General features: G+C 39.7%; 1 protein-coding gene across 1 annotated transcript in view; it reads left to right on the top strand.

Moving 5' to 3' along the window:
- The window catches only part of CDH13 (cadherin 13), a 567,998-nt gene that overhangs the window by 437,920 nt on the left and 103,472 nt on the right, over nucleotides 1-26,606 (top strand). The window contains exon 8 of the mRNA XM_058155303.1: nucleotides 18,035-18,175. Coding sequence (XP_058011286.1) covers nucleotides 18,035-18,175 — 141 coding nt within the window. The remainder of the gene's footprint in view (nucleotides 1-18,034; nucleotides 18,176-26,606) is intronic.

Here is a 26,606-nt window from a genome sequence, read left to right as displayed (position 1 = left end):
CTGGTGATTGGCCCAAAGTCATCCAGCCAACTTTCATGGCTATGGTAGGACTAGAACTCATGATCTCCTAATTTCTAGCCTGGTGCCTTAACCACTAGACCAGGGGTCTGCAAACTTTTTAAGACTTGTGGACTTCAACTCCCAGAGTTCCCAGAACTCTGGGAGTTGAAGTCCACAAGTCTTAAAAAAGCCAAGTTTGCAGATCCCTGCACTAGACCAAACTGATAACAGCCTCTTGTTAAAATGAACTGCTTTGATCTCACTTCCAAAACGATGACTTTGAGTGCAGTACCCTTTGGTTTTAATTCTTTAAAAATGCATATTTTTGAGTTAAAATGCACAGAACATGCACAGCCAAGTCAGTCAAAGGCGTAGCTACCACATTTTAAAACCATCTCAACACTGGATAAGCTAAAGGCATGGTTAGTTTTTGCAACCCAGTTTACAGCTGCAGCTGAGTCAATTCCACACACACGTTGTGTGTGGCATGGGACCCCAGCCACTATTTTAGAATAAATGCATATTTTAGAGAGAAATGTGCACCAAGGCGTGTAATTTATAACGAGAATTATATTGAGAAGTCTGCAGTTTTTCATATGTTTTTGTAACTGAAAATTGATGCATAAATGAGATGGAAACGGACTTCAGAGTGAATAAATATATGCAACAATAGTAAGAACTACTAATAGACCCATTTCTCCATTCCTATTAAGGTTGCCAAGTTCCCCATTTTTATGGGGAAATCAGCATTCATTCTTTCTTGCTTACCCATAATAAGAAATGTGCAACATTCCGCTAGCAAAAGATATTTCAAATCTGCACAATCCTCGGCTAGTTGGCTACGCTACATTCAAAGGCAACAGATCCAGAAGCAAACAAGCCCAGAAAAATGCACAAAAATAGGAACTTTGGCAAATACTTAGTGGACATTAATGGAGAACAAATGCTGGGCATTCTGGATCACAGATGTTTTTGTGATGGTGGTAGATTTCAACCTCTTTTGGTGTTTCCCATGCAACCCCAGGCAGATGGTATATCTTATCTGCATGCCAATTAACTCATCAATTAATCTGTTAAATGGGCATAAATCATATTTATCTGTGCTGCACGATGTTGCCCAGTTCAATTAATTAATCTTCTCAACAGGCTTTGGGATCCGAAGATGAAAGTGCAGGATAACAAAAAATAATAATAATTAATAATATTAATAAGCCAAAGATATCTATCAAGATGTACAGCAACATATTTTTAGGTTCTAATTGCTGTTGAATTCTGGAGCAGATGGTGGGGCAAAAAGCCATTTTTGTGGTATATTAGGAAAGAGTCTATAACTCAGGATGGTGAAACTATGACTTCTACATGTCAAGGTGGTCTTTTGGTAATTGAAGACGTTAATAAAATGGGATGTTTTCAAAAATATGCCGACTTTTACGTGGCAGGGAACTTCTAATTCACTTTTCATAGGATTTCAGATGTGATGTTGATTCCCATCTGACCATGTGCATTGACTTCCTTTGCTAATGTCTCTGAAAAGTCACCGGATGATGCATTGGTTGGGTTTAGACCTCAGGGAAAGTCATCTTCGTTTTAATCTTGTTTTATTAAAGGATTATGATAGCTGGGTCCATACATAGTAATAAGCCAAATCCAAAGACACAGACAAAAAGCAGAAAGCATAGCTGGTGTGACATGCAAACTCGGTCCTTGGGATTCATCTTTGGCATGCCATCCAACTTGCAAGCCATTGCTTGAACCACTAACAAAGGGGTGATGAATATGCATGACTTTTGTGTGTGTGTGTGTGTGTGTGTGTGTGTGTCAGGGTTCCAAGTAACACCCCCTACGAAAGAAGACTCGAGGGTAGAAGTTCTTCAAAATTCCATTTTATTAGAGATGTCTTATTGGCACATCTGAGAAAACATGAATCTGAAAGCTTCCAGGTTTTCCCCACCCAAAGGAAAGTTCAAGTCCCTGCCCAGCACCCACAAGTCCATCACATGATCCAATCCAAACACCGTTCCAACTGGAGATGCCTCCCAGTTCCAGCTCTCCAGGTGCAGGGCAAGATGTCCTTGACTTTCTCTCCAGCTCCATACAATCCCCCCTTCCAGTTTCCCACAGCACTAAATAGAATAGAATAGAATAGAATTTATTGGCCAAGTGTGATTGGACACACAAGGAATTTGTCTTGGTGCATATGCTCTCAGTGTACATAAAAGAAAAGATACGTTCATCGAGGTACAACATTTACAACACAATTGATGGTCAATATATCAATATAAATCATAAGGATTGCCAGCAACAAGTTATAGTCATACAGTCATAAGTGGAAAGAGATTGGTGATGGGAACTATGAGAAGATTAATAGTAGTGCAGATTCAGTAAATAGTCTGACAGTGTTGATGGAATTATTTGTTTAGCAGAGTGATGGCCTTCGGGAAAAAACTGTTCTTGTGTCTAGTTGTTCTGGTGTGCAGTGCTCTATAGCGTCGTTTTGAGAGTAGGGGTTGAAACAGTTTATGTCCAGGATGTGAGGGATCTGTAAATATTTTCACGGCCCTCTTCTTGATTCGTGCAGTATATAGGTCCTCAATGGAAGGCAGGTTGGTAGCCATTGTTTTTTTCTGCAGTTCTAATTATCCTCTGAAGTCTGTGTTTTTCTTGTTGGGTTGCAGAACCGAACCAGACAGTTATAGAGGTGCAAATGACAGACTCAATAATTCCTCTGTAGAATGTGGCAGCCCTGAAGATCCAAAGTAAGAGATGGCCTCCAGGGCTGACAGTGTGTGTGTGTGTGTGTGTGTGTGTGTGTGTGTGTGTGTGTGAATTGGCTGTCATAGCTCCATTGTGGTGCATAAAATCTTCCTTTCAGATTCTATGAGACCCAGACATCTCCAAAGTCTTAATGGACAAAACCCGAGAAGAACATTTGCTGGATAATGCACTTTGGGTCAACACTAATGTGCATTTTGCTTCTGATGTTCCACCTTAGTGAAGCTGAGTTCAGAAAGTAGGAACAAGGCAAAGAAACGAAGCAATCTCCCACCATAGATTCTTCATTTACAGGTAGTCCCTGACTTAGGAACACTATTGAGCTCAAAATTTCTATTGCTAATTTGTTAAGTATGTTGTGCCCCATTTCACAACTCCTCTTGCCAGAGTTGTTAAGCGAATCACTGTTGTTAAGTTAGTCATACAGTTGTTAAGTGACTCTGGCTTCCCCACCATTAACTCTGCTTCTCAGAATGTCGCAAAAAGGAGATCACATGACCCCCCCGGAGGCTGCAATCATCATAAATACATACCAGTTGCCAAGCAGTTAAAATTTGATCACATGACCATGGGGACAACAACTGTAAGCGTGAAAAATGGTCATAAGTCACTTTTTTCAGTGCTTTCGTAACTTTGAATGGTGATTAAACAAATGGCAATAGCCCTTAGACTTATATAGTGCTTTTACAGCCCTTTCTAAGCAGTTTACAGAGTCAGCCTCTTGCCCTCAACAATCTGGGTCCTCATTTTACTGACCTCAGAAAGGATGGAAGGCTGAGTCAACTTTCAAACTGGATCTGGATCGAACTGCTGGCAGTGGGCAGAGTCAGCCTTACTGCATTGAGAGACACAAACAGAGAGAGGGGGGGAGGGAGGGAGAGAAACAGAGAGAAACAGAGAGATAGAGAAAGAGACAGACAAATAGCAATAGCTCTTAAACTTATATACCCCTTCACAGTGCTTTACAGCCCTCTCTAAGCAGTTTACAGAGTTGACCTCTTGCCCCCAACAATCTGGGTCCTCATTTTACCAGCCTCGGAAGGATGGAAGGCTGAGTCAACTTTCAAACTGGATCTGGATCGAACTGCTGGCAGTGGGCAGAGTCAGCCTTACTGCATTGAGAAACACAAACAGAGAGAGAGAGGGGGAGGGAGGGAGGGAGAGAAACAGAGAGAAACACAGAGATAGAGAAAGAGACAGACAAATAGCAATAGCTCTTAACTTATATACCCCTTCACAGTGCTTTACAGCCCTCTCTAAGCAGTTTTTTGTTTGTTTGTTTACATTCATATCCCGCCCTTCTCCGAAGACTCAGGCGGCTTACAGTGTGTAAGGCAATAGTCTCATTCTATTTGTATATTTACAAAGTCAACTTACAGAGTTTACAGTTTACTTACAGTTCAACTTACAGTTTACAGAGTTGACCTCTTGCCCCCAACAATCTGGGTCCTCATTTTACCAGCCTCGGAAGGATGGAAGGCTGAGTCAACCTTGAGTTGGTCAGGATCAAACTCCTGACTGTGGGCAGAGTCAGCCTGCAATATCGCATTCTAACCACTGTGCCACCATGGAAGAAGGAAGGAAGGAAGGAAGGAAGGAAGGAAGGAAGGAAGGAAGGAAGGAAGGAAGGAAGGAAGGAAGGAAGGAAGGAAGGAAGGAAGGAAGGAAGGAAGGAAGGAAGGAATATAGCAATCGCACTTAGGCTTATATACCACTTCACAGGGCTTTCCAGCCTTCTCTAAGCAGTTTACAGAGTCAGTCTATTGCCCCCCAACAATCTGGGTCCTCATTTTACTAACCTCAGAAGGGTGGAAGGCTGAGTCAACCTTGAGCCTGGTGAGATTCGAACTGGCAAACTACTTGGCAGCCAGCAGTCAGCAGAAGTAGCCTGCAGTACTGCACTCTAACCACTGGGCCACCGCAGCTCTTAATGGTTGTAAGTTGAGGTCTACCTGTATTTATTTCAGGATGGCCTTCTGTGTTTTTGGCTGCCCTGTTCAAAATAAAGAAAAGGAGAATGCCGTCTCTTCAAAATTCTTCATCTTTAGTCTGCACACTATTGTCCGATTTTAATAAGTTAATATGCATCTGCTAAAAATGTTACATGCCGTCATTTCAGTAATTATGTTCTCATATTGATAAGCAGGACTGAACGGACTGATTAAACGTTCCATGAAAGCAATAATTTTCAGAGGTTTTGCTGCCTGTATTTAGTGAACTGATTATTTTATCCCATGCTTTCCAGTCTCTCTTTCTTTTGAGCTCAAGTTTAGAATGTGAACTCAGGAGGCTCCAGTGACGTTACCCTCCTGCTGGGTGCTCAAACAGAGCACTCCGTGTTAGAAGATTGTAAAAGTCAGTGAAACAGAAAATAAATCACTGTTCACTGAGCTTAGCATAATCTCTGGGTGAAAGAGATTATCAGAATTGTGGAAGAGTGGCAGGTCTGACAGGGGGTTTGCTCTTAAGAGCGAATTTTCCTGGATTTATGACCCCACCGAATTCCACTCCTTCCAACTTCAGCACGCCCCTGTTTTTATCAGGGAAAAGGAGAGGAATGTTGCTTCTGCTCTAGAGAACTTATTAAATTGATTGATATTCCAAGCAGACGGGAATTTCACAAGCGTTCGAACTTTGATGTAGAATCAGCACGGCAAGTACCGACTCCCTTTTTGAAATTTGAAACCTTTCTTTGTCTTTGATTAATTGACTTTTAAAATGGCGTCTAAAAGTGAAAGTAAAATTTTTAGTACGATGAAGCAGCGTTACTTGTGGATTGTTACAAACGGAGTTTTTATACTGAAAGGAGGGAAGGAGAGTTATTAAGTTTGAATTCCTGATTCTTTTGAAGACAGAATGGCAGCTAAACCTTTAAAGCCTTCTGGAAGAAGGGATCTGAACCAAGTCTTGAGGAAATATTGAAAGAACAATTAAAACTTTCTGAAGATAGGCAAAAGAGATGATGGAGAATTTTAATGCAAAAATAAGAGAAGATATTCTTATGGCAGTTCAAGGACTGAGTAAAAAATTGAAGGATTGGAAGTGGAAATGCAACAGATCTCTCAGTCAAATAAGTATTTAGAAGATGAAATGAAAGGTGTTCAGAAAAAGTGGATCAAAATGAAGATCAGGTTGTGATATTACAATATAAACTTATGGAAGGAGCTCTTAGAATTGTGGTATGCAGAAGAGCGTGGAGAAGACTTAAGAAAAATTATATCAGAAGCATTGGCTGAATTTATTGAAGCGGACCCCAAGAGGTAGCTTACCAAATTGATAAAATATATAGAGTTAATTCTTGGATTGCAAGACAGAGAAAGCTTCCTCGGGACATTGTGGTTTATTTTGTGAAAAGGACTATGAGAAATCAAATTCTGCAAGTTTCATATCAGACAACTTTAAAAATTGGAGAACAGGAGTTGAAGGTGTTGAAAGAGATTCCTTCAAAGATGTTAAGAGACAGGAAGCAATTTGCTTTTTACACAAGAACTTAAAAAACATCAGATTCAATTCAGATGGGAGGTGCCAGTTGGACTGACACTATTCTATCAAGGAAGGAGATATAGAATTGACACTGTTTTAAAGGCAAAGGATTTTCTTTCTACAGTTTTGAAAGTCGAAATAGAAGTGATAGAAAACTTCAAGAGACTCAAGAAGGCGTGGTGACCCAAGAGCCTTTATTGCTGCCAGTATTAGAGGAACCACAAGAGCAAAGGGTGACAAGAGGAGCCCTTAAGCGTAAAGAAGAGCAACAGTCTCAAAGTAAAAGTCAGGATCCCATTATGGAAGCTGTGGGAGGAGCTAGACGGAAGATACCGGAGGAGGAGCTTCCGTTGTCTGCTTCAAAGCTTCAGGAGGCCAGTAATGGCAAATAGAATCTTGTCATGGAATGTTAATGGCTTGAATTCAGCTCAGAAAAGAAGGAAAATATTTCACTACTTGAAACAATTTAAAAATGATGTGATTTGTTTGCAAGAGACACATATAAAATTATCAGACCAAAAATATTTAATTAATTCAAAATTGGGTAACCATTTTGTTGCATCAGCTTTGGAAAAGAAGCATGGAATTGTTGTATATATCAGGAAGGATATACCAGCTAAGCTAATTGAGGCAGATATTCAAGGAAGATTTATTGCTATTGAACTGGTGATAGATGCAAAAAGACTTTGTTGATAGGTATTTATGCACCTAATCAGCAACAAGAAAAGTTTTACAAAATGTTACATGAGAGGTTGACCCTCTGGGATTATAGTTCGTTTATTTTATTAGGAGACTGGAATGGAGTAATTGATACAAGAAGGATAAGAGAACCTCCTCCAAGAAGATACCTATACATGCAAAATTACCAAAATCTTTTTGAAATGATGGAAGACTTTGAGTTTAGAGATATATGGAGGTTACGGAATCCAGATGAGAGAGATTTTACTTTTTTCTGATAGGCATCAATCTTTTCACGCATTGATTTTATTTTAATTTCTAATGACTTGCTTTCTAGGGTGAAGAAAATGAAGATCAGGTTGTGATATTACAATATAAACTTATGGAAGGAGCTCTTAGAATTGTGGTATGCGAGAAGAGCGTGGAGAAGACTTAAGAAAAATTATATCAGAAGCATTGGCTGAATTTATTGAAGCGGACCCCAAGAGGTAGCTTACCAAATTGATAAAATATATAGAGTTAATTCTTGGATTGCAAGACAGAGAAAGCTTCCTCGGACATTGTGGTTTATTTTGTGAAAAGGACTATGAGAAATCAAATTCTGCAAGTTTCATATCAGACAACTTTAAAAATTGGAGAACAGGAGTTGAAGGTGTTGAAAGAGATTCCTTCAAAGATGTTAAGAGACAGGAAGCAATTTGCTTTTTTTACACAAGAACTTAAAAAACATCAGATTCAATTCAGATGGGAGGTGCCAGTTGGACTGACACTATTCTATCAAGGAAGGAGATATAGAATTGACACGGTTTTAAAGGCAAAGGATTTTCTTTCTACAGTTTTGAAAGTCGAAATAGAAGTGATAGAAAACTTCAAGAGACTCAAGAAGGCGTGGTGACCCAAGAGCCTTTATTGCTGCCAGTATTAGAGGAACCACAAGAGCAAAGGGTGACAAGAGGAGCCCTTAAGCGTAAAGAAGAGCAACAGTCTCAAAGTAAAAGTCAGGATCCCATTATGGAAGCTGTGGGAGGAGCTAGACGGAAGATACCGGAGGAGGAGCTTCCGTTGTCTGCTTCAAAGCTTCAGGAGGCCAGTAATGGCAAATAGAATCTTGTCATGGAATGTTAATGGCTTGAATTCAGCTCAGAAAAGAAGGAAAATATTTCACTACTTGAAACAATTTAAAAATGATGTGATTTGTTTGCAAGAGACACATATAAAATTATCAGACCAAAAATATTTAGTTAATTCAAAATTGGGTAACCATTTTGTTGCATCAGCTTTGGAAAAGAAGCATGGAATTGTTGTATATATCAGGAAGGATATACCAGCTAAGCTAATTGAGGCAGATATTCAAGGAAGATTTATTGCTATTGAACTGGTGATAGATGCAAAAAAGACTTTGTTGATAGGTATTTATGCACCTAATCACCAACAAGAAAAGTTTTACAAAATGTTACATGAGAGGTTGACCTCTGGGATTATAGTTCGTTTATTTTATTAGGAGACTGGAATGGAGTAATTGATACAAGAAGGATAAGAGAACTCCTCCAAGAAGATACCTATACATGCAAAATTACCAAAATCTTTTTGAAATGATGGAAGACTTTGAGTTTAGAGATATATGGAGGTTACGGAATCCAGATGAGAGAGATTTTACTTTTTTCTGATAGGCATCAATCTTTTTCACGCATTGATTTTATTTTAATTTCTAATGACTTGCTTTCTAGGGTGAAGAAAACGAAGATATTTTCGAGGTGTTTAACTGACCATAGCCCAGTATGGATGGAATTATTACAAGGGAAAAAAGGTGGTAGAACATGGAGGTTGAATGAAAATCTGTTTAGATATGAGGATAATGTAACTTATTGTAAGAAACAGTTAAAAGAATTTTTTGATTTTAATATGTACAAAGGGACACCTATAGGAACTGTGTGGGAAGCGAGCAAAGCGTTTATTAGAGGATATTGATTTATTTGGACAACAGGCAAAGGAATAATAAACAAAAGCAGCGTAGATATTTGGAAGAAGAAATTCAAAGGAAGCAACAGTTATTAATTCAAAACCCACAAGATCATAAACTTAAAGAGGCTATAAAAATATTACAGAGTCAATTTAATATGTTAATGGCAGACCAGGTGGCAACGAATATACAATATGCTAAACATAATACCTTTTGTAATGCAAATAAACCTGGGAGATGGTTGGCATATAATTTAAGGAAGAAACAGAAAGCACGTGTCATACAAAAATAGAATATAAAGGTAAAGAGACATATCAACAGGATAAAATTAAAAGGCATTCTCAGAATTTTATACTGCACTATATGCAAAAGACAAAATATTGGATAGGGACATTTATGATTATTTGAAAGATTATAAGGTGAATATTCTAACATTAGAACAGAGGAGGAGCTGAACCGCCGATAGCTACTGGAGAAATAGTGGAGGCAATTAAACAATTAAAATGGGAAAACCCTGGTACAGATGGTCTTACAGCAACTTATTATAAAAACACAGGATGAAATATTAGGCCCACTTAAAGAATTATTTAATCAGATACAATTAGGGTGGGAATACCCCGTCATGGAAAACATCTTTTATTTCACTGATACGAAAGAGGAGCAAGACTGCTCTAAACCTGGTAACTATAGGCCGATTTCACTTTTAAATAATGATTATAAGATTTTTGTAAAAATAATAGCAAATAGATTAATGTTAGTTTTACAACAAAGAATTCATACTGATCAATCTGGTTTTATAAAAGGGAGGCAGATGAGGAATAATGTTAGACAGATTATTAATATATTGGAATATTTGGAAAAGAAGAATACTTCAGCGGCACTTATTTTTTTGGATGCAGAGAAAGCCTTTGATCGATTGCATTGGGATTTTTTATTTAAATTAATAGAGAAAATGCAATTTGGAGACTGTTTTATTAGAATAATTAAAGCGATTTATGGAGAGCAAACAGCACAGATTATAGTAAATGGTAGTTTGACAGAAGTTATTAAGATTGCGGAAGGAACAAGACAGGGATGTCCCTTATCACCATTATTGTTTGTTTTGACTCTGGAACCATTATTAGATAAAATACGAGAATTAATGAAAATAGAGGGAATTAAGATTAGACAATATGAGTACAAAGTTAGAGCTTTTGCAGATGATGTAGTGGTTACGTTAATGAATCCTATAAATTCAAGTAGATTTTTGTTGGAAGTAATTGATAAATATGGAAAGGTATCAGGATTTAAAATAAATCAGAAAAAAACAAAAGTGATAATTAAAAATATGTCTATACAACAGAAACAAAAACTAGAGGAAATGACAGGATTTGAGGTAGTAAAAAAGGTTAAATATTTAGGGTTTATATTAGCTCATCGAACAAGAAACTTTATAAGAATAATTATGACTTGCTATGGCAAAAAGTTCAGAATGATATGAATGGCTGGAAGAAATTGCAGTTATCCCTATTGGGAAGGATTGCGGCTATTAAAATGAATGTGTTACCTAGATTTTTGTTTCTGTTCCAGATGATACCTATAATTAAAAAGGATAAAAATTTGGAAGATTGGCAGAGTGGGATTAATAAATTTATATGGCAGGGTAAAAAGGCGAGGGTTAAAATGAAAATAATACAGGATTCACGGGAAAGAGGTGGTTTAAGAATGCCTAATTTTAAACTATATTATGAAGCAGTAACCCTCTCAGTAATAAGTGACTGGTTTAACTTAACAGAGGAAAGAATTTTGAATATAGAAGGTTATGACTTGTTATATGGATGGCATGCGTACTTATTTTATGGAAAAAAAGTGGATAGGGCTTTTAAGAATCATGTGTTGAGAAGTGCTCTTTATGGTCTGGAATAAATATTCCTATAAATTAGATTATAAGATTCCTATATGAGCCCTAGACATGCAATAGAGAATATAAATATAGAACAGAAACAGGAAATGATTACATATAAAGAACTTTTGTATGCTGAAGGAGGTAGATTGCAATTAAAATCATTACAGGTATTAAAATGAAGAAGGAGGAATTATACTTGGTTTCAATATGGGCAAATAAGTGCTAGATGGAAAGAAGATCAAAAATTGGTATAATGCAAAGGAGGAAAATTTAATAAAGCAAATTAGAAATCAGACCCAGGAGCATATAAAGAGATTGTATAATGTGTTGCTTGAAATAGATTCGGATTTGGTAAAGGATTGTATGATAAAATGGGCACAGAATATTCAGGAACCAATAATGTTGGAAACATGGGAGAAAATTTGGGTTAGAAATGTTAAGTTTACACAAGCACAGAATTTAAGGGAAAATTTTTATAAGATGTTTTATAGATGGCATTTAGATCCCAAAAAATTATCATGTATGTATCCTAATATCCAAGCGAAATGTTGGAGGTGTGATTGTGATGATGCTACATATTTTCATATTTGGTGGACTTGCAAGAAAATTAAGGTCTTTTGGATAAGAATTTGGTGGATTATTCAAAATGTACTGAAGAAGAAGATAAAGTTCCTGCCACAATTTTTCCTTTTGGGAATTATAATGGATTGTACAGGGATTGAGACTAAACTGATTTTGAACTTAATAACAGCAGCAAGACTGTTGATTGGACAATACTGGAAGAAAGAAGAGATACCTACAATAGAAGAATGGATATTGAAAGTTATTAACTTGGCTGAGATGGCTAAAATCTCAGCGATTTTAAAAGACAATACGCAGGAAAGATATTTAATTGAATGGAAAAAATGGATTGATTATCTACAAAACAGATATCAGATTAAGAAATATCAGATTGCCTTTGAATAATTAGAAAGTTATTTTATGTAATGGGGAGGGGGTTGGGAGACGAAAAGCTTTGGATGTGGTTATTTGGATTGGACTTTACCTTGTGATTGACCCGGGAAGCCGGGGGTGGGGGAGGGAGGGGGATGTTTTGTTTTTTTTTTTTTTTTGGGAGGGAGGGGGAAAAAAGGGGGAAAATGTTTTTGTTTTTTTTAAAACTCTTTCAATAGAATGTGAACTCAGCAATTATGTTCACACTACTGGCTTGCTTGGCTTAAAATGACCTAAATTGAAGGGTTCTGAGCATCTTCAGAAAAGAAAATTGAGTTTTCTGAGCATCTTCATTAAAGAAAGCTGTCATGTTCTATGTGTAAAATTGCATGAATATTAATATTTGTGATTGGAACAGGAAAATTACTTAGCGTTATAAAAGAATTGAAGTAAGATCTATAAGTATAAATGAATTGTAGTAAATGCAATGTATGAGATTGTAATATTTGAAATGTTTTTAATTGCAAATACGGAACTCAGTTAAAACATTTGAAATTATATCATATTGTGAAGATTAACTTAGTTTAAAAAGCAATGGAAAAATTGGGTCTATTTAAAAAATAATAATAATGGGAATCGAGAATTAGAAATGAATGATTTTAATGTTATATAATTAAGTGAATTGTAGTAAGGTATTTGATTGTAGTATTTGGATAAGTAAAATTGTATCAACATCAATTTTTGTGATTGGAATAATGGAATTTAGGGAAAATGCTTGAAACTATATTCTGATGTGAAAAGGGACTAATGGGAAAATATTTGAATAGCATGATTTAGAGTCAGGGTTAAATATTAGAAAAATGATTGATTTGAAACTAAATGAGAAGAGGAAAAAGGAAAGGAAAGTGATTAATGATTAGAGATTAGGGCGAATGGTAAGACTAGTTATATAATAGAAATAAGGAAAAGAAAATAAAAATTAGAGAGAAAGAATATTATGGCAAAAAGTGAAACATATAAATTGTGTTGGGAGATAACTAAAAACTGTACAAATTTGTGACTCGGCCAATACTCTATTCAGAAAAAATGCATTGTCCATTTATTTGTGTGTGTTTGTTAAAAAATAAAAAACTTTTTAAAAAAGGAAAGAAAAGAAAGCTGTGTTAAACAGCTTTCTCGTTATGTACTATTAAAAAAAAAGGGATTTGTAAATAAAGTACAAATCTTTTGGGGGAATTCAGAAAGAATGATGGTCGAAATGATGGTCCCATATTTCTTATTGCACAGTTTAGGACAAAGCCTATATTCTAATGATTAATAATCAATGTTCATTGTATTTAAATCACATTAGAGAGAGAAAAATGGCTAAAGTGTTAGAAATGTTTCCTTGCAGAGTATTCCAAAGAGATCTATATCATTTGTCTGAAATGGTCTAGGGCAGCGGTCACCAACTGGTGGTCCGTGGACCACTGGTGGTCCATGAGAAAATTTTGGTGGTCCTCAGAAAAATTATTTGCATTTTTTATATTGCACTACATCAGGGGTCCTCAAACTACGGGCCTTGGTCGGATACAGGCAATGAACGTTTGTGTTGCTGTAGAGAGTCTCTCCTTTTGGGGTCTTTTTGTGTGGGTCAGAGGGAGCAGAAATTCCAACTCCAGAACTTGACTCCAGAACTGGGCCAAGTTCCTCCCCAACCTCCTCATTGTCTGAGTCTGCCACCAACTCTGCTGGTAGCCGCCGGGCCACAACATTAACTCTCTAGAGTAGGGGTGTCTACGGGCCAAATCTGCCCCATGATATGGTCGGATCTGGCCTGTGGGACCATCCTGGAAAATGTAAGGGGCCGGCCCATGTTGCTTCGGCCTGGTCTACCCAGCGTGAAGAGGAAACATTGGGCCAGTGTGACTTCAGCCCTGTCTACCCAAAGAGGAAACATGCCAGCAGTTTGTAGAGTGGTATCAAGCTGGCCACGCTCACCCAGTCAGCCACACCCACCCAGTTAGCCACGTCCCTTCCAGCCGCCACCACCCCCCTTGAGGTCAACCACAGCCCTGATGTGGCCCTCAATGAAATTGAGTGACACCCCTGCTCTAGAGGAGCACTGGGAAAGAGGGAAGGAAAGGAAAGAAGAAGGATGACTCAAAGCAAGGTGGATTCATTGCCACGTCAATGATTAAAGCATGCAAAATTCCACGAACGCTCCCATCAATCAAGGAGCATTTGTACAAAAGTGATGGCTTACTTCCACTAAGCCTGTGATTTTTCTAAGTTTGCATGTGCATCTACATGTATCCTCGGTGTAATTGAAAATCCATTTTATGCGATCTTTCATCTGATAGGGAATTAGATCAGTTTATGCTCCCAGAGAATGACCCAGCAAATACATAAATGCATCCACTAGAATTATATTTTGTCTATGGGCAAAGATGCTATCATTTACTGATTCATTACACGTTCAAAAGAGTGCTTGATTTTAGAAAGGTACCTGAAATTATTACTGTCAGTTGCACGGTAAACGGAGATAAGGTTTAAAAAAATATAACAATGATCATGCGGGATGAAACCTGAAACTCTGATTGCAACCTTAGATGGCTTTGGTTTGCTCAGTGTATGTGGTTCAGAATTGTAAATGTAAAGACAATCTCTTCAAAGACTTCATGGAGCACAATACTGAATTTTTCCCCCTTCATTATTGAGTTAGTTATCTCTTTTAATTACATTCCTATTCTGGAAGACAGGATCCAAGCTGATAAATGTGTCGATTGTGCCTTGGATTCAGAGGACTCCTGAATTAAATCAGAGTGATTGAAGATTTGTCAAATGTTGTAATGCAAATCAAGTCCTCTCGAAAAGCCGGGAACAATTTGGTGACAAAGACTGTTCACTAATACACACACACACACACACACACACACACACACACACACACACACACACATATATATGGCAACTCCTCTTCCTATATCCATTTCCCTGTTCATTGTATGGCATCTTTCTTGTGGAAACTGTCATGCCAATGCACACTGTTGTGGTCCGCCAGCAGCCTGCAGAGCTGGCAGCGCAGTCAGACAGTGAGGAGGCTGGGAAGGACCATGGGCCAGTCCTGGAGTCAGGGGAAGGCCCGGATGAGGGCTCTGCATCAGAGGCAGAGATGGGGCAAGGGCCATCTGGGAGCGATGCGTGGACTCCGAAGCCTCCAGAGGCGGACAGCAGAGAGGCAGAGGAACAGGAGGAGCCTGTTCCTAGTATACGTATGTGAAGAGCTGCCAGAAGGCAAGAGCATTTTCCAATACTTGACGGGCTGTCACAGGGAGGAAGGAGTTAGTTTAATCTCCCTACTACCCAGGGGTAGGACAAGAAGCATTGAGTGGAAGCTCATCAGAGGGAGATCCCACTGGAAATAAGGAGCTTTTGACTCCAGTTATTCCTCGCAGTTGAACAGGCTGCAATTTCTTCAATCCTACACCACTTAGTAAAAATGCAGCAGGTGGTAGGATAATTTTTTGGGGCCAAGTTGGCTGCTTCTTCGAGAAATCAGAACGGTACAGGTAGTCCTTGACTTACGACTCACAATGGAGTCCAAAATTTATGTTGTTAAGTGAGACATTTAAGACCCATTTTACAACCTTTCTTGCGACCGTTATTAAGTTAACCGCTGCAGCTGATAAGTTAGTCATCCGGTTGTTAAGTCGAAACTGGCTTCCCCCATTGACTTTGACTGTCCAAAGGTAGGAAAAGTGGATCATGTGATTTTTGAGGCACAGCAATGGTCATAAGTATGAACCAGTTGCCAAGCGTCTGAATTTGGATCACGTAACATAACTGGGGGAAAAAAATGGTCATAAGTCCCATTTTTCAGTGCCATTGTAACCTTGGAACGGTCACTAAATCAACCGTTGTAAGTCGAGGACTACCTGAAGTTAAAAATATGCGCAGGCATGCAAAAAAAAAATATGTTTAGGGTTGAAGATTCAGATTCAAGGGAGAAAACTTTTTTTTTTCCCTGGCCATGCCAGGAAGTAATATTATAAAGGTCGAGGTAGGAATGTATTACTCCATGGCTGATTAGCTTTGCAAATTAGCACCGGTGGTCAAAATGCCCAGAAAACGCTATTACTGAAAATTTCCTGGCACTTCTATCTTCAGTGGATAAAATCACAGAGGTGATTTTGAAAATTAGTGCTGTAAGCTGTAAAACATTTTGCAATCCCCTCCGACGTTTTGGAGCTGGCTTTTTCTACCCTTAAAGAGGCGTTATAACTTCAAGGTGTTTTCTTTTCCATGAAGTTTGAAGCCGTCGTTGCAAGTTTTGTCATATTCTACGCTCCTCTAAACATGATGATTGTGGGGGGAGAGAAGAAGCATTTTGGTGGGATATCTATGAAGTTTTTAATGCCCTGCATGCCTCGGGGCATCCTGCTAAATGACTCTCAGCAGTTTACAAACGGATCATCTACAGGTGATTTCCAAAGTTCTCTAGTTTAGCTTGAGTTGCCTAAAAATGCTGAGAGTTCAGATCTACACATTATCAGGGTTCCAAGTAACATCCCTAATGAAAGAAGACTCTGAAGCTAGAAGTTCCTTAAAGTTCAATTTTATTAGAGATGTCATATTGGCACATCTGGGAAAACCCAATCTGAAAGCTTCCAGGTTTTTCCCACCCAATGGAAAGTCCAAGTTCCTGCCCAGCACCCACATCCATCCCGTGGTCTAGTCAAAACACCATCCCAACTGGATATGCCTCCCAGTTCCAGCCCTCCAGGTGCAGAGCAAGATGTCCTTGACTCTCTGAGAAAGAAATGTTATTATGACTACATATCACTCATGCTCCATACAATCCCCCCTCCCTGTTTCCCACAGTAGTAGATGTGACAGGCCTGAAGGCCCAATGCAAAAGATGGCTTCCAGGCCTGACACATACCTCTTTTCATAGCCAATGGTTCGGTTGACTCCGAAGGGTGATTCCCTCTCTCGGTAGCTCCCTGTGAATTTTGCAGCACCAAGTTTGGAAAAAAATAAAACGGTCCTGAAAGAAGAATCAAAGAAGAGCCAAGCCCTAATCCTCAGGACTAGATGGTATCAGATTTGGTAATGTGGCAATATCACATAAGGGAGAAGAAATCAATTCCGAATGAGGCCGCTACTGTCTGAGCAAGAAATTGACATCTTTCGGAATTAATTCATTTTGCTTTCGATGGCATCGTCCAGAGCAAAGGTTAGGCTGTCTTATTTCCTCATATCGTAGAGAACCCATCCACTATAAACAAAGCTGATCTAATGCTAAGAGGAGGGATAATAACCTTAATGATCAGACATTAAATCATGATTCATCTGATGGCTCATTTATCAACTCCAGCTCCATCCAAACACAGCACTGTCAAAGGAACTCATATAATTACAACAGAGAAACCTTTAATTATCCCATAAATTTGCTTGTTGTCATTTAGCTGGCTGGAGGGCTGGAATTAGCGATGGTCTCAACAAAATCAAACAAAAAAAAAAAAACAGGATAGGAGAAATATGTAACCTATTTTGCAACATTTTCCTGTGCTAAAACTTTTGGTGTTTCAGAATTTGTATCGTAGTGCGTTTAATTTCTGCAATTGTGAAATCAGCTTTTGCGGTTGTGTTGCCAGAGAGCTGGCCTGCGGGTTCCTCCTCTTCTCCCTTTGGAGAAATCCCTGTAGACCATGATTACTCAACCTTGCCAACTTTAAAGATGGGTAGATTTCAACACAGTTGCCAGAAGTCAAGACTGCCTTGAAAGGGAGGGAGGGAGAGTTGGATGGATGGGGAGATGGATAGATGGAGAAATGGCTGGCTGGCTGGCTGGCTGGCTGGCTGGCTGGCTGGCTGGCTGGCTGGCTGGCTGGCTGGATGGATGGATGGATGGATGGATGGATGGATGGATGGATTTCTAGGACCTTATTTTAATGAAATTTCTTTGGGCGATGAGAACGATGAGAAGATTAATAGTAGTGCAGACTTAGTAAATAGTTTGACAGTGTTGAGGGAATTATTTGTTTAGCAGAGTGATGGCGTTTGGGAAAAAACTGTCCTTGTGTCTAGTTGTTCTGATGTGCAATGCTCTATAGTGTCGTTTTGAGGGTAGGAGTTGGAACAGTTTGTGTCCAGGATGTGAGGGGTCTGTAAATATTTTCACAGCCCTCTTTTTGATTCGTGCTGTATACAGGTCCTCCATGGAAGGCAGGTTGGTAGCCATTGTTTTTTCTGCAGTTCTGCAGTAACAATGAAGATACCGCAAGTAGAATGAATGTCTCATCCTTGGATTAAAATCTCTTCTTTCTTCATCTCTGCAGACAATGGAGAATCCAAAATATGAGCTCATCCTAGAAGCAAAGGACATGGCCGGCCATGAAGTTGGGTTGACTGGAACCACCACTGCAACAATTGTCATTGATGATAAAAATGACCATGCGCCAGAATTCACCAAGAAAGAGGTAAATGTTTATTTTGAAATGCACAAAAGGCAAGAGGTTGATTGCCTTAAATCTGAATCAAAACTAAAGCAGAGATAAAATTAATGAGAATCCTTAGAAAAAAGTTCTATTTCTCACCTGGTTGAATCTCATAACTTCTCTATTAAAAGGTTAGTTGATGTTATTAAATAAACATCAGTTAAGCAGGTCTATATATGCAGTAGTTAGTCATTCCTAAAACTATACATTTCTGAAATATTAATTATCAACAACTACGAAATAACATCGATGTCTATGGAGTTGTCAATTATGGGTAGGACAAGATGTGTGGGGTAGACATGGGGAATAGAAAAATCACTTAAAAATACGTGGAAGCAGTGGATAATATTAGGAAAACTAATATAAATTATTTAACTGACCCTGAAATGCATGAATTTTTCATGGCAGTAGATATTATTGTTTTGTACAGTCCAAATTTATTTCTCTGGGGTTTATTTTTTTTAAGTTGGAGTAAATTTTCATTTGAATCAAGAGCTGCAATATGAAACTTGATGGGAATCATCATCTTTGTCAGCAGTCCAGCAAACAAATTTACTTTGAGAGGGGCTCATTTTGACAGGACCATAATGACTTTTCCAATATCTGAGCCTCTAAATTTAGTATCAATTTTCTTCCTTAAAAGATAGATATCACAGAATCTATCTCTGTTTTCCCTAAAGGGAGGTGGTGGGAATGGAAAACGACATTTTTGCTGTATAAAAGTAGTTTCCTTATAACTGAGGAAATCAAACTAGCGTTGGGATTGGATGAGGGAAGGACACCGACAGAATTTTTTTTAAAAATTGTGTGTATTTTAACTGTTTCTCAGACTTCGCATCGCATTCAAACGTAACCAATGTAAAGCTTTCCATGTGGGAATATTTAGTCATTAAATGACAATTTAAGGACACATTTGTGGTGGAGAAGGCTAGTAGTTTAGATGTCCTTAGATTAATGAGATATTTCTAAGATTTTTTTAGAAAGAGGATTAGATGAACGCTACCTTCTATTAAATCCCATTTGTTGGTTTTTGACTATCCTCTAGGGAATACAAAGCAAATCTATTTCAGGATTAACTCCTAGTTTTGTATGCGTTCATACAACCCACAATAACATCACGGACATAATTTCTGTCATTTGCACAATGACTTCCTCATCATCATCATCATCCTCTTTTAACAATCCCATAATCCCTTGCGGGGTGTAGTCTGGGCAACTGAACGGAGCTAGCAGAGTGTTTTCATGGCCGGATTCCTTTCCTGTCGCCAATGTGGAGTTTTGTTCAGCAGATATATTCTCATTGTGCCCAGAGAGAGAAATATCTGGCTCTACCTAGGATCGAACTCACAGCCTCCTGATTGTGAAGCGAGAGCTCCACCTCTAGGCCACTGCAACACTCCCTTGCACAATGACATCATGATTTACCCCAGTTGCTTCTCCTTATATCATCTGTTGATGATCAGATATGAGTCTGTGGGAATCTTGAACACCAAAGTGTCTTTTCGTCATTTTTCCATTGGCAATAAAAGGGCTGGACAGCTTAAGTCAATCATGTAGATTCTCCACAATGTCCCTAATAGAAGAGAATATTTGTAGCTCAGGGTTGAATTGTGGTGCACTGATGATGTTACCTAGTTTGGTAATAAAATATCTGCAAGAAAACCACCAAGCTCAGAGAACACCAAGGACCCCACACTGTCCCTAATATACTTAGTCAAGGCCAACCACCAAGATCTACTGCATGCAACATCTGTGTATAAACAATGGTTTATGGAAACCAGAGTTTGCCTAGTCTGGATACCTGACAAGTTATAGTTAATTTTTATGGAAAGTGGAAGGAATTAAGTCTATGAGAAGGACAAAAAAAACCGTGACTGCATTTCTTTATTTGTTAAATTAATTCAATTAATTAAACTTACTGCAAATTTAAACAAATTAATTATTTGTTTAATTAATTCAACATATATGACTGCCCACTTAAAGCGAGTGATTTTGGGCAGTCACATAACTTGATCCTTACAGTAATATGAAATAAATATAAAAGTGCTCTTAAACTCAGATTTACTGACTTTTTACCATTTCTACATTGCTAACTCCAGAAAGGAAGAGAGGGCATGGAGCTGGGGTGAAATCCAGCAGGTTCTAACAGGTTCTGGAGAACTGGTAGCGGAAATTTTGAATAGTTCGGAGAACCGGCAAATACCACCTCTGGCTGGTCCCAGAGTGGGGAGAGAATGGGGATTTTGCAGTATCCTTCCCCTAGGAGTGGGGAGGGGAGGGGGATTTTGCAGTATCCTTCCCCTAGGAGTGGGGAGGGAATGGAGATGTTGCAGTATCCTTCCCCTAGGAGTGGGGAGGGAATGGGGATTTTGCAGTATCCTTCCCCTGGAGTGGGGAGGGAATAGAGATTTTGCAGTATCCTTCCCTGCCATGCCCACCAAGCCACACCACACCCACCAAGCCATGTCCACAGAACCGGTAGTAAAAAAAATTGGATTTCACTACTGGACTGGAGGCTAGAAGTGTCCCTTCCCCGAAAACAGCACTCAAACCCCCATATCACTGTTTTTTTAATTAAAAAAAAAACCTTTTAAAGACTTAAGATTGCAATGCAATAAACCAATTCCATTGTAAAAAAGCAAAAAGAAAATCCAGTTCCAGCTTTCAAAAGAGATAAAAAAAATATATATGCTTCCAATCCATGCCCGACCCTTCAAAACATTATCACAAGCTGGCTGTACTTAACACAGGCTGCGCCTTGGTGGGGAAGGGTGGCCGGTGCTAGGAACTGAATTAATTAACCAAAAGAAAATTAAATCACGAGGCAAAATGTATGCCGCGTCAGCCGTTAATTGAATTTGCCTCCAGGTGTGGCCACTCTTTTCCAGTTAAAGTCTAAGAAAGTAAAAAAAAAGGATTGAGTCTAAAAATAGCCAGCGAAAGAAAATTAGTCTCATTAACTAAAGAAACAGTGGTGTGACCTTTTCGGTTGTAATTACTGGTGCCACGAAACACATTTCTTGAATGTTAGCAGGCAACAGGTGAGAACTTCCTCCCGTTCGTTTCTCGGCCCCAGGAAAGGCAGGAGTGAAGAGATCGGATTTGATTCAGGTGGTCCTTCGTATTTACGACCATAATTCAGCCCCAAATTTCCATTGCTCGGCGAGACAGCAATTAAGGGAGCTTTGCCACCTTTCGTGCCACTGTTAAGGGAAACGCTGCAGGGGTTAAGTTAGTAACACGGTTGTTATGTGAATTCGGCTTCCCCATGGACTCCGCTGGTCAGATCACGTGACACACACCCCCAGCATACTTCAACTGTCATAAATATGAATCCGTTGTCAAGGATCCGAATGTAAGTCACATGACCAGGGGGCAGTGGTGGGATTCAGCCAGTTCAGACCAGTTGGGGAGAACCGGTAGTGTGACCTGCAGGTGAGCCCGCCCCCGCCCACCTGCCCCAGCACTATGCCATCCTATTTAGCCACATTTTCTAAGCCGTGCGCATGCATGCAAGCCGTGTGTGAGAGCAAACCATATGCACAGAAGGCCGGCCACATGCGCGGAAGGTGCGCACTCACATTTTCATTGCACGCCGAACCGGTGGTAAAATTACATGAAACCCACCTGGGCCATGCGGGCGTTGCAGCAGTCGTAAGAGTAAAAAATAGTCACAAATCACTTTTTCCAGTGTCGTCGTTACTTGAAACGGTCACTGTTGTAAGTCAAAGACTACTTGGAGTTTGCAAACTGAGTTTCTGAGAAAGAAGGAGATCAGAAAATTGACACGGGGCGCTGAAATATAGAGATATTTTCTTGGATGGAAGCCTTGCCAATCCAACTCACGTGGAAAAAAACCCGGTTTATTTGCGGCTGTGTCAAAATAGAGCTTTAATATCGGAGCTAAAACAGGCAGCCAGGATTGGTTTGCACCCTTCATGGAGCCATTATGGAGCTCAGCTTCCCTTTCAGCTGTTTTTCTTTTGATATTTACAGATGGAGAGGAGCTTCTGTCTCTCTGATTTTCTCTGCCTTTTATTTCTGCTTTTTGGCTGTTCTTTACTTTTCTTTCAAGATATTCCTTTCAGCTGCCTCTCTTCAACTGACCTACATTGTCAAGAGAAAACACGGTCGAGTTTTGCCTGAAAGTAGTTTTGGAGTCCTCCCCCTCCTCCTCTTCCTCCTCCTTTTTTTTTTTTTTTTTTCTGAGGGGTGATGATTGCTTTAAGTTTCTTGGAAAGGCTGAGCATTTCTTCTTGCTAAAAGTCAAATCTGTTGCACCAGAGGAACGCAGCTTTGCTTGGAAAAAAATAGGCCGAGGAAGAGCTCAGGAATTTGTGTTTGAGTTTGCTTTAGTTTTATTTGGTCCTCGGCTTACAATTGCTAGTTTAGTAATCATCATCATCATCATCCTCTTTTAATGACCCCATAATCCCCTGCGGGGTGGAGTCTGGGTAACTGAATGGAGCTAGCAGAGTGTTTTAATGGCCGGATGCCTTTCCTGTCACCAGTGCGGAGTTTTGTTCAGCAGATATATTCTCATTGTGTTCAGAGAGAGAGAAATTACAATTGTTAGTTTAGTGACTGTTCAAAATTACAATAGCAGTGGGGGGAAAAAAGTAACTTAGGACCTGTTCTCACACTTACTGTTGTTGCAGCATTCCTGTGGTCACGTGATCAAAATTTGGGCACTTGGTAACTGGCATGTACTTGTGACAGTTGCACTGTCCCCAGGATCACGTAACTGCCATTTGTAACCTTCCCAGCTGGCTTCTGACAAGCAAAGTCAACGAGAGAAGCTAGATTCACTCCACAATTGTGTGAGACACTTAACAACTGCTGTGTTTCACTGAACAACTGCGACACCAAGGTCGTAAAAAGGGGCAAAACTCGCTTAGCAGCTGTCCTGTTTAGCAGTGGAGATTCCAGGCTCGGCTACAGTCGTAGGTCGAGGATAGCTGTAGTTGCAACCAGATTCTCCATTGTGTGTGTGTGTGTGTGTGCTTAATGTAGGGTCTCCTGCTTGAATGGGGGGGGGTTGGACTAGATGACCTAAAAGGTCCTTTCCAACTCCATTAATCTGTTCTAGTAGCGAGTAGTGAGAAAAAAAATATTTTCTGAAAAATGCAACCATTCAAAGAAGAGACCACCGATTTTCTACTTTTGATAGATCGTTCCAAATTGCTCACATCTCCTCGCATGACAAATGGAAGTGTTGAGGTCCCCGTCGTTAATTTGTTTGCTTTCATCTGTGAGTCCTAGGTCATAATTCTGAAAGCAGAAACGGAGCATCTGGAACACCACTTAAGGAGCATCTCTTTAATGTCCCTGCCAACATGTCTATTAATGGAATTGACAGCTATTAATGCCAAACAGCCAGAGAGAAGTTTACTGTGTTGAAACCAAAATTAGCAGTTTCCACACACACACACACCCATCTCTGCAAATTAAATATGCATGTATTTTTCACTTGTTCTCAGTGTGGGAAAGCGTTAAAAAGAGAGAGAAATGTCTAATGAATGCTCCCTTAAAGAATATTAACGAGCTGGGTGAAGTCACCGATATTTCATATTCGGGGTAAATTGTTATCCGTATCTATTGTGCTGCATCACAGTAGGAAAGGATGGGCAACAAAGGTGGTTTGAATCGAAAATGAGCAGGCAATTTTCAATAATCATATTCTTTGAGACGCTGATAGAACAATGGGCAGCCTATGGAGTCAAATTATATCTGACTTTTCTTTCTGGGTTTTAATCTATCGTTTTGATTACTCGTCCCTTCCCCAAGCACAGAAACGTTCATGAGTAATTTGAACCTCCAGACAGCAAGATTTTTCTCCTGGGGTTTCTTATCTAAGGGGAGGAATTCAGAAGCCTTTTTACCCGAAGCAAATGGTGACTCGGCTCAAAAATCAGATCTTAAATGTAAGGGAGAATTAAACCTCCCCTTCCCCGATTACTAGGGATACAAGGGCTTAGCCACATGGCTCACATGGCTAAGGCGCCGAGCTTGTCAATCGAAAGGTTGGCAGTTCAGCGGTTTGAATCCCTAATGCTGCCGCGTAACGGGGTGAGCTCCTGTTATTTATTTATTTATTTGATTTTTATACCGCCCTTCTCCCGAAGGACTCAGGGCGGTGTACAGGCAAAATAAAACAGATAGTACAATATACAATTTAAAATGCAATTAAAAAACTTATTTTAAAATTGGCCTGAAAAGTATACAATGAACTAAAAACCCCATTTAAAATTAGTTAATAAGAATTTAAAATTTAATAAAATTCAATTTAAGCCAGCCCCGCGCGAATAAAAAGATATGTCTTCAGTTCGCGACGGAATGTCCGAAGGTCAGGTATTTGGCGTAAACCCGGGGGAAGTTCGTTCCAGAGTGTGGGAGCCCCTACAGAGAAGGACCTTCCCCTGGGGGCCGCCAGCCGACATTGCTTGGCGGACGGCACCCTGAGAAGTCCCTCTCTGTGAGAGCGTACGGGTCGGTGGGAGGCATGTGGTAACAGCAGGCTGTCCCGTAAGTACCCAGGCCCTAAGCCATGGAGCGCTTTAAAGGTAGTAACCAAAACCTTAAAGTGCACTCGAAAGGCCACAGGTAGCCAGTGCAGTCTGCATAGGAGCGGTGTTATATGGGAGCTACGCGGAGCTCCCTCTATCACCCGCGCAGCTGCATTCTGGACTAACTGAAGCCTCCGAGTGCACTTCAAGGGGAGCCCCATGTAGAGAGCATTACAATAATCCAAGCGAGAGGTAACGAGCGCATGAGTGACCGTGCACAAGGCGTCCCAGCTTCTGCCAACCTAGCAGTTCGAAAGCACATAAAAAATACAAGTAGAAAAAACAGGGACCACCTTTGATGGGAAGATAACAGTGTTCTGTGTGCCTTTGGCATTGAGTCATGCCGGCCACATGACCACGGAGAGATGTCTTCGGACAGAGCTGGCTCTTCGGCTTTGAAATGAAGATGAGCACCACCCCCTAGAGTCGGGAACAACTAGCACATATGTGTGAGGGGAACTTTTACCTTTGCCTTTTACCTTCCCCAATTAGCAGGCTGAGAGGCTGAGAAAATGGCTGGGGGAGAAGACATCGTGCCTTGCAATCATGCAAATAGGTATGAAAAAAATGACAGACGTAATTGTTCCAAGATGGAGTTTTAAACTTCAAGTAAACATTCTTAATAGTAGTGTAGGAAGAAAAAAAAATCTGGTCCGGTTCGAAACTGGGAGAAAGGTGCTGGAAATAAAATGGAGGCCGACTGACAGCAAGAAAAAAAAGTCTTATTTGGTTCCCAAGAAACTTCGGTGACAGCAGCAAATGTTTCTGGGGTGGCTGACCCCTTGGCCTGGTGAATGGATGGATCCTTATAGGATTCTGGGGTTTTGTGATTGGGATGCTCCAGGGGATTGTGTAATGTAGTGAGCCTTGTGTCTTTTGCTATTCTAATGGTGGTGGGTAAATCCTATCATGTCTTAAAGGTCCTGTCCTGTCCTTAGAGTTTGGGTGGGGGGATATAAATTCTTCATCCCATCAACTCCAGCCTTCTGTTTACGAATAGATTGGCCTCCGTCTTTCTTAATAGGTACAAAATATCCATCTCTACAGGCTTCTGCTTGAGACTGTTAAGAAAGACTGGAGCTGTTTTCTGCCTTTGTTAAGATTTTTCTCCATTTCTCCTTTTGGGGAAATATAATATTTCCCCAAATATTTCATTCTCTGGGTGGGTGGGTACTTCCCAAAGTAGAAAGTATACAGCACTGGAATGGGAGATGTAAAAGCATTACCGGCGGCACGGAAGCAGAATTTAGGGGATATTATAATTGTGGAGAACAGGGAATTCCGCCATATGGCCTCCCAAATCCCTTTGGACTCAAATTCTAGGAGCACATATTTGCAGATTTATTTTAAGTTACAATAACTACCTTCCCTTCCAGTTTTGAAATGATGGAAATATATAGGTAGTTCTCGATTTACGACCCAAATTTTGGTTGCTACGTGAGACAGTGGTTCAGGGAGCTGTACCCCATTTGGTGATCTTTTTTTGCCACTGTTGTTAAATAACTGCAGTTATTAAGTTAGTAACTCGGTTGTTGAATGAATCTGGCTTCCCCGTTGACTTTGCTTGTCGGAAAGGGGATCACTGCAACCATCATAAATATCAGCCAGTTGCCAAGCATCCAAATTTTGATCACGTGGCCATAAAGATGCAGCAATGGTCGTTTAGTGTGAAAAACGGTCCTATGTCATTTTTTTTTAGTGCCATTGTAAGTTTGAGCCATCACTAAATGAACAGTTGTAAATCCAGGACTACCTGTAAAGGGAAAGATTCCCTTTCCTTCAAAGTATTATTATTTATTTGTTTGTTTGTCCTCTCTCCATGGCATTTCTAATTAGTTGGTTAGTAG

Source organism: Ahaetulla prasina, chromosome 12 (genome assembly GCF_028640845.1).
Source record: "Ahaetulla prasina isolate Xishuangbanna chromosome 12, ASM2864084v1, whole genome shotgun sequence".
Taxonomy (NCBI): Eukaryota; Metazoa; Chordata; class Lepidosauria; order Squamata; family Colubridae; genus Ahaetulla; species Ahaetulla prasina.
This window is presented reverse-complemented; position numbering and strand designations above follow the sequence as displayed.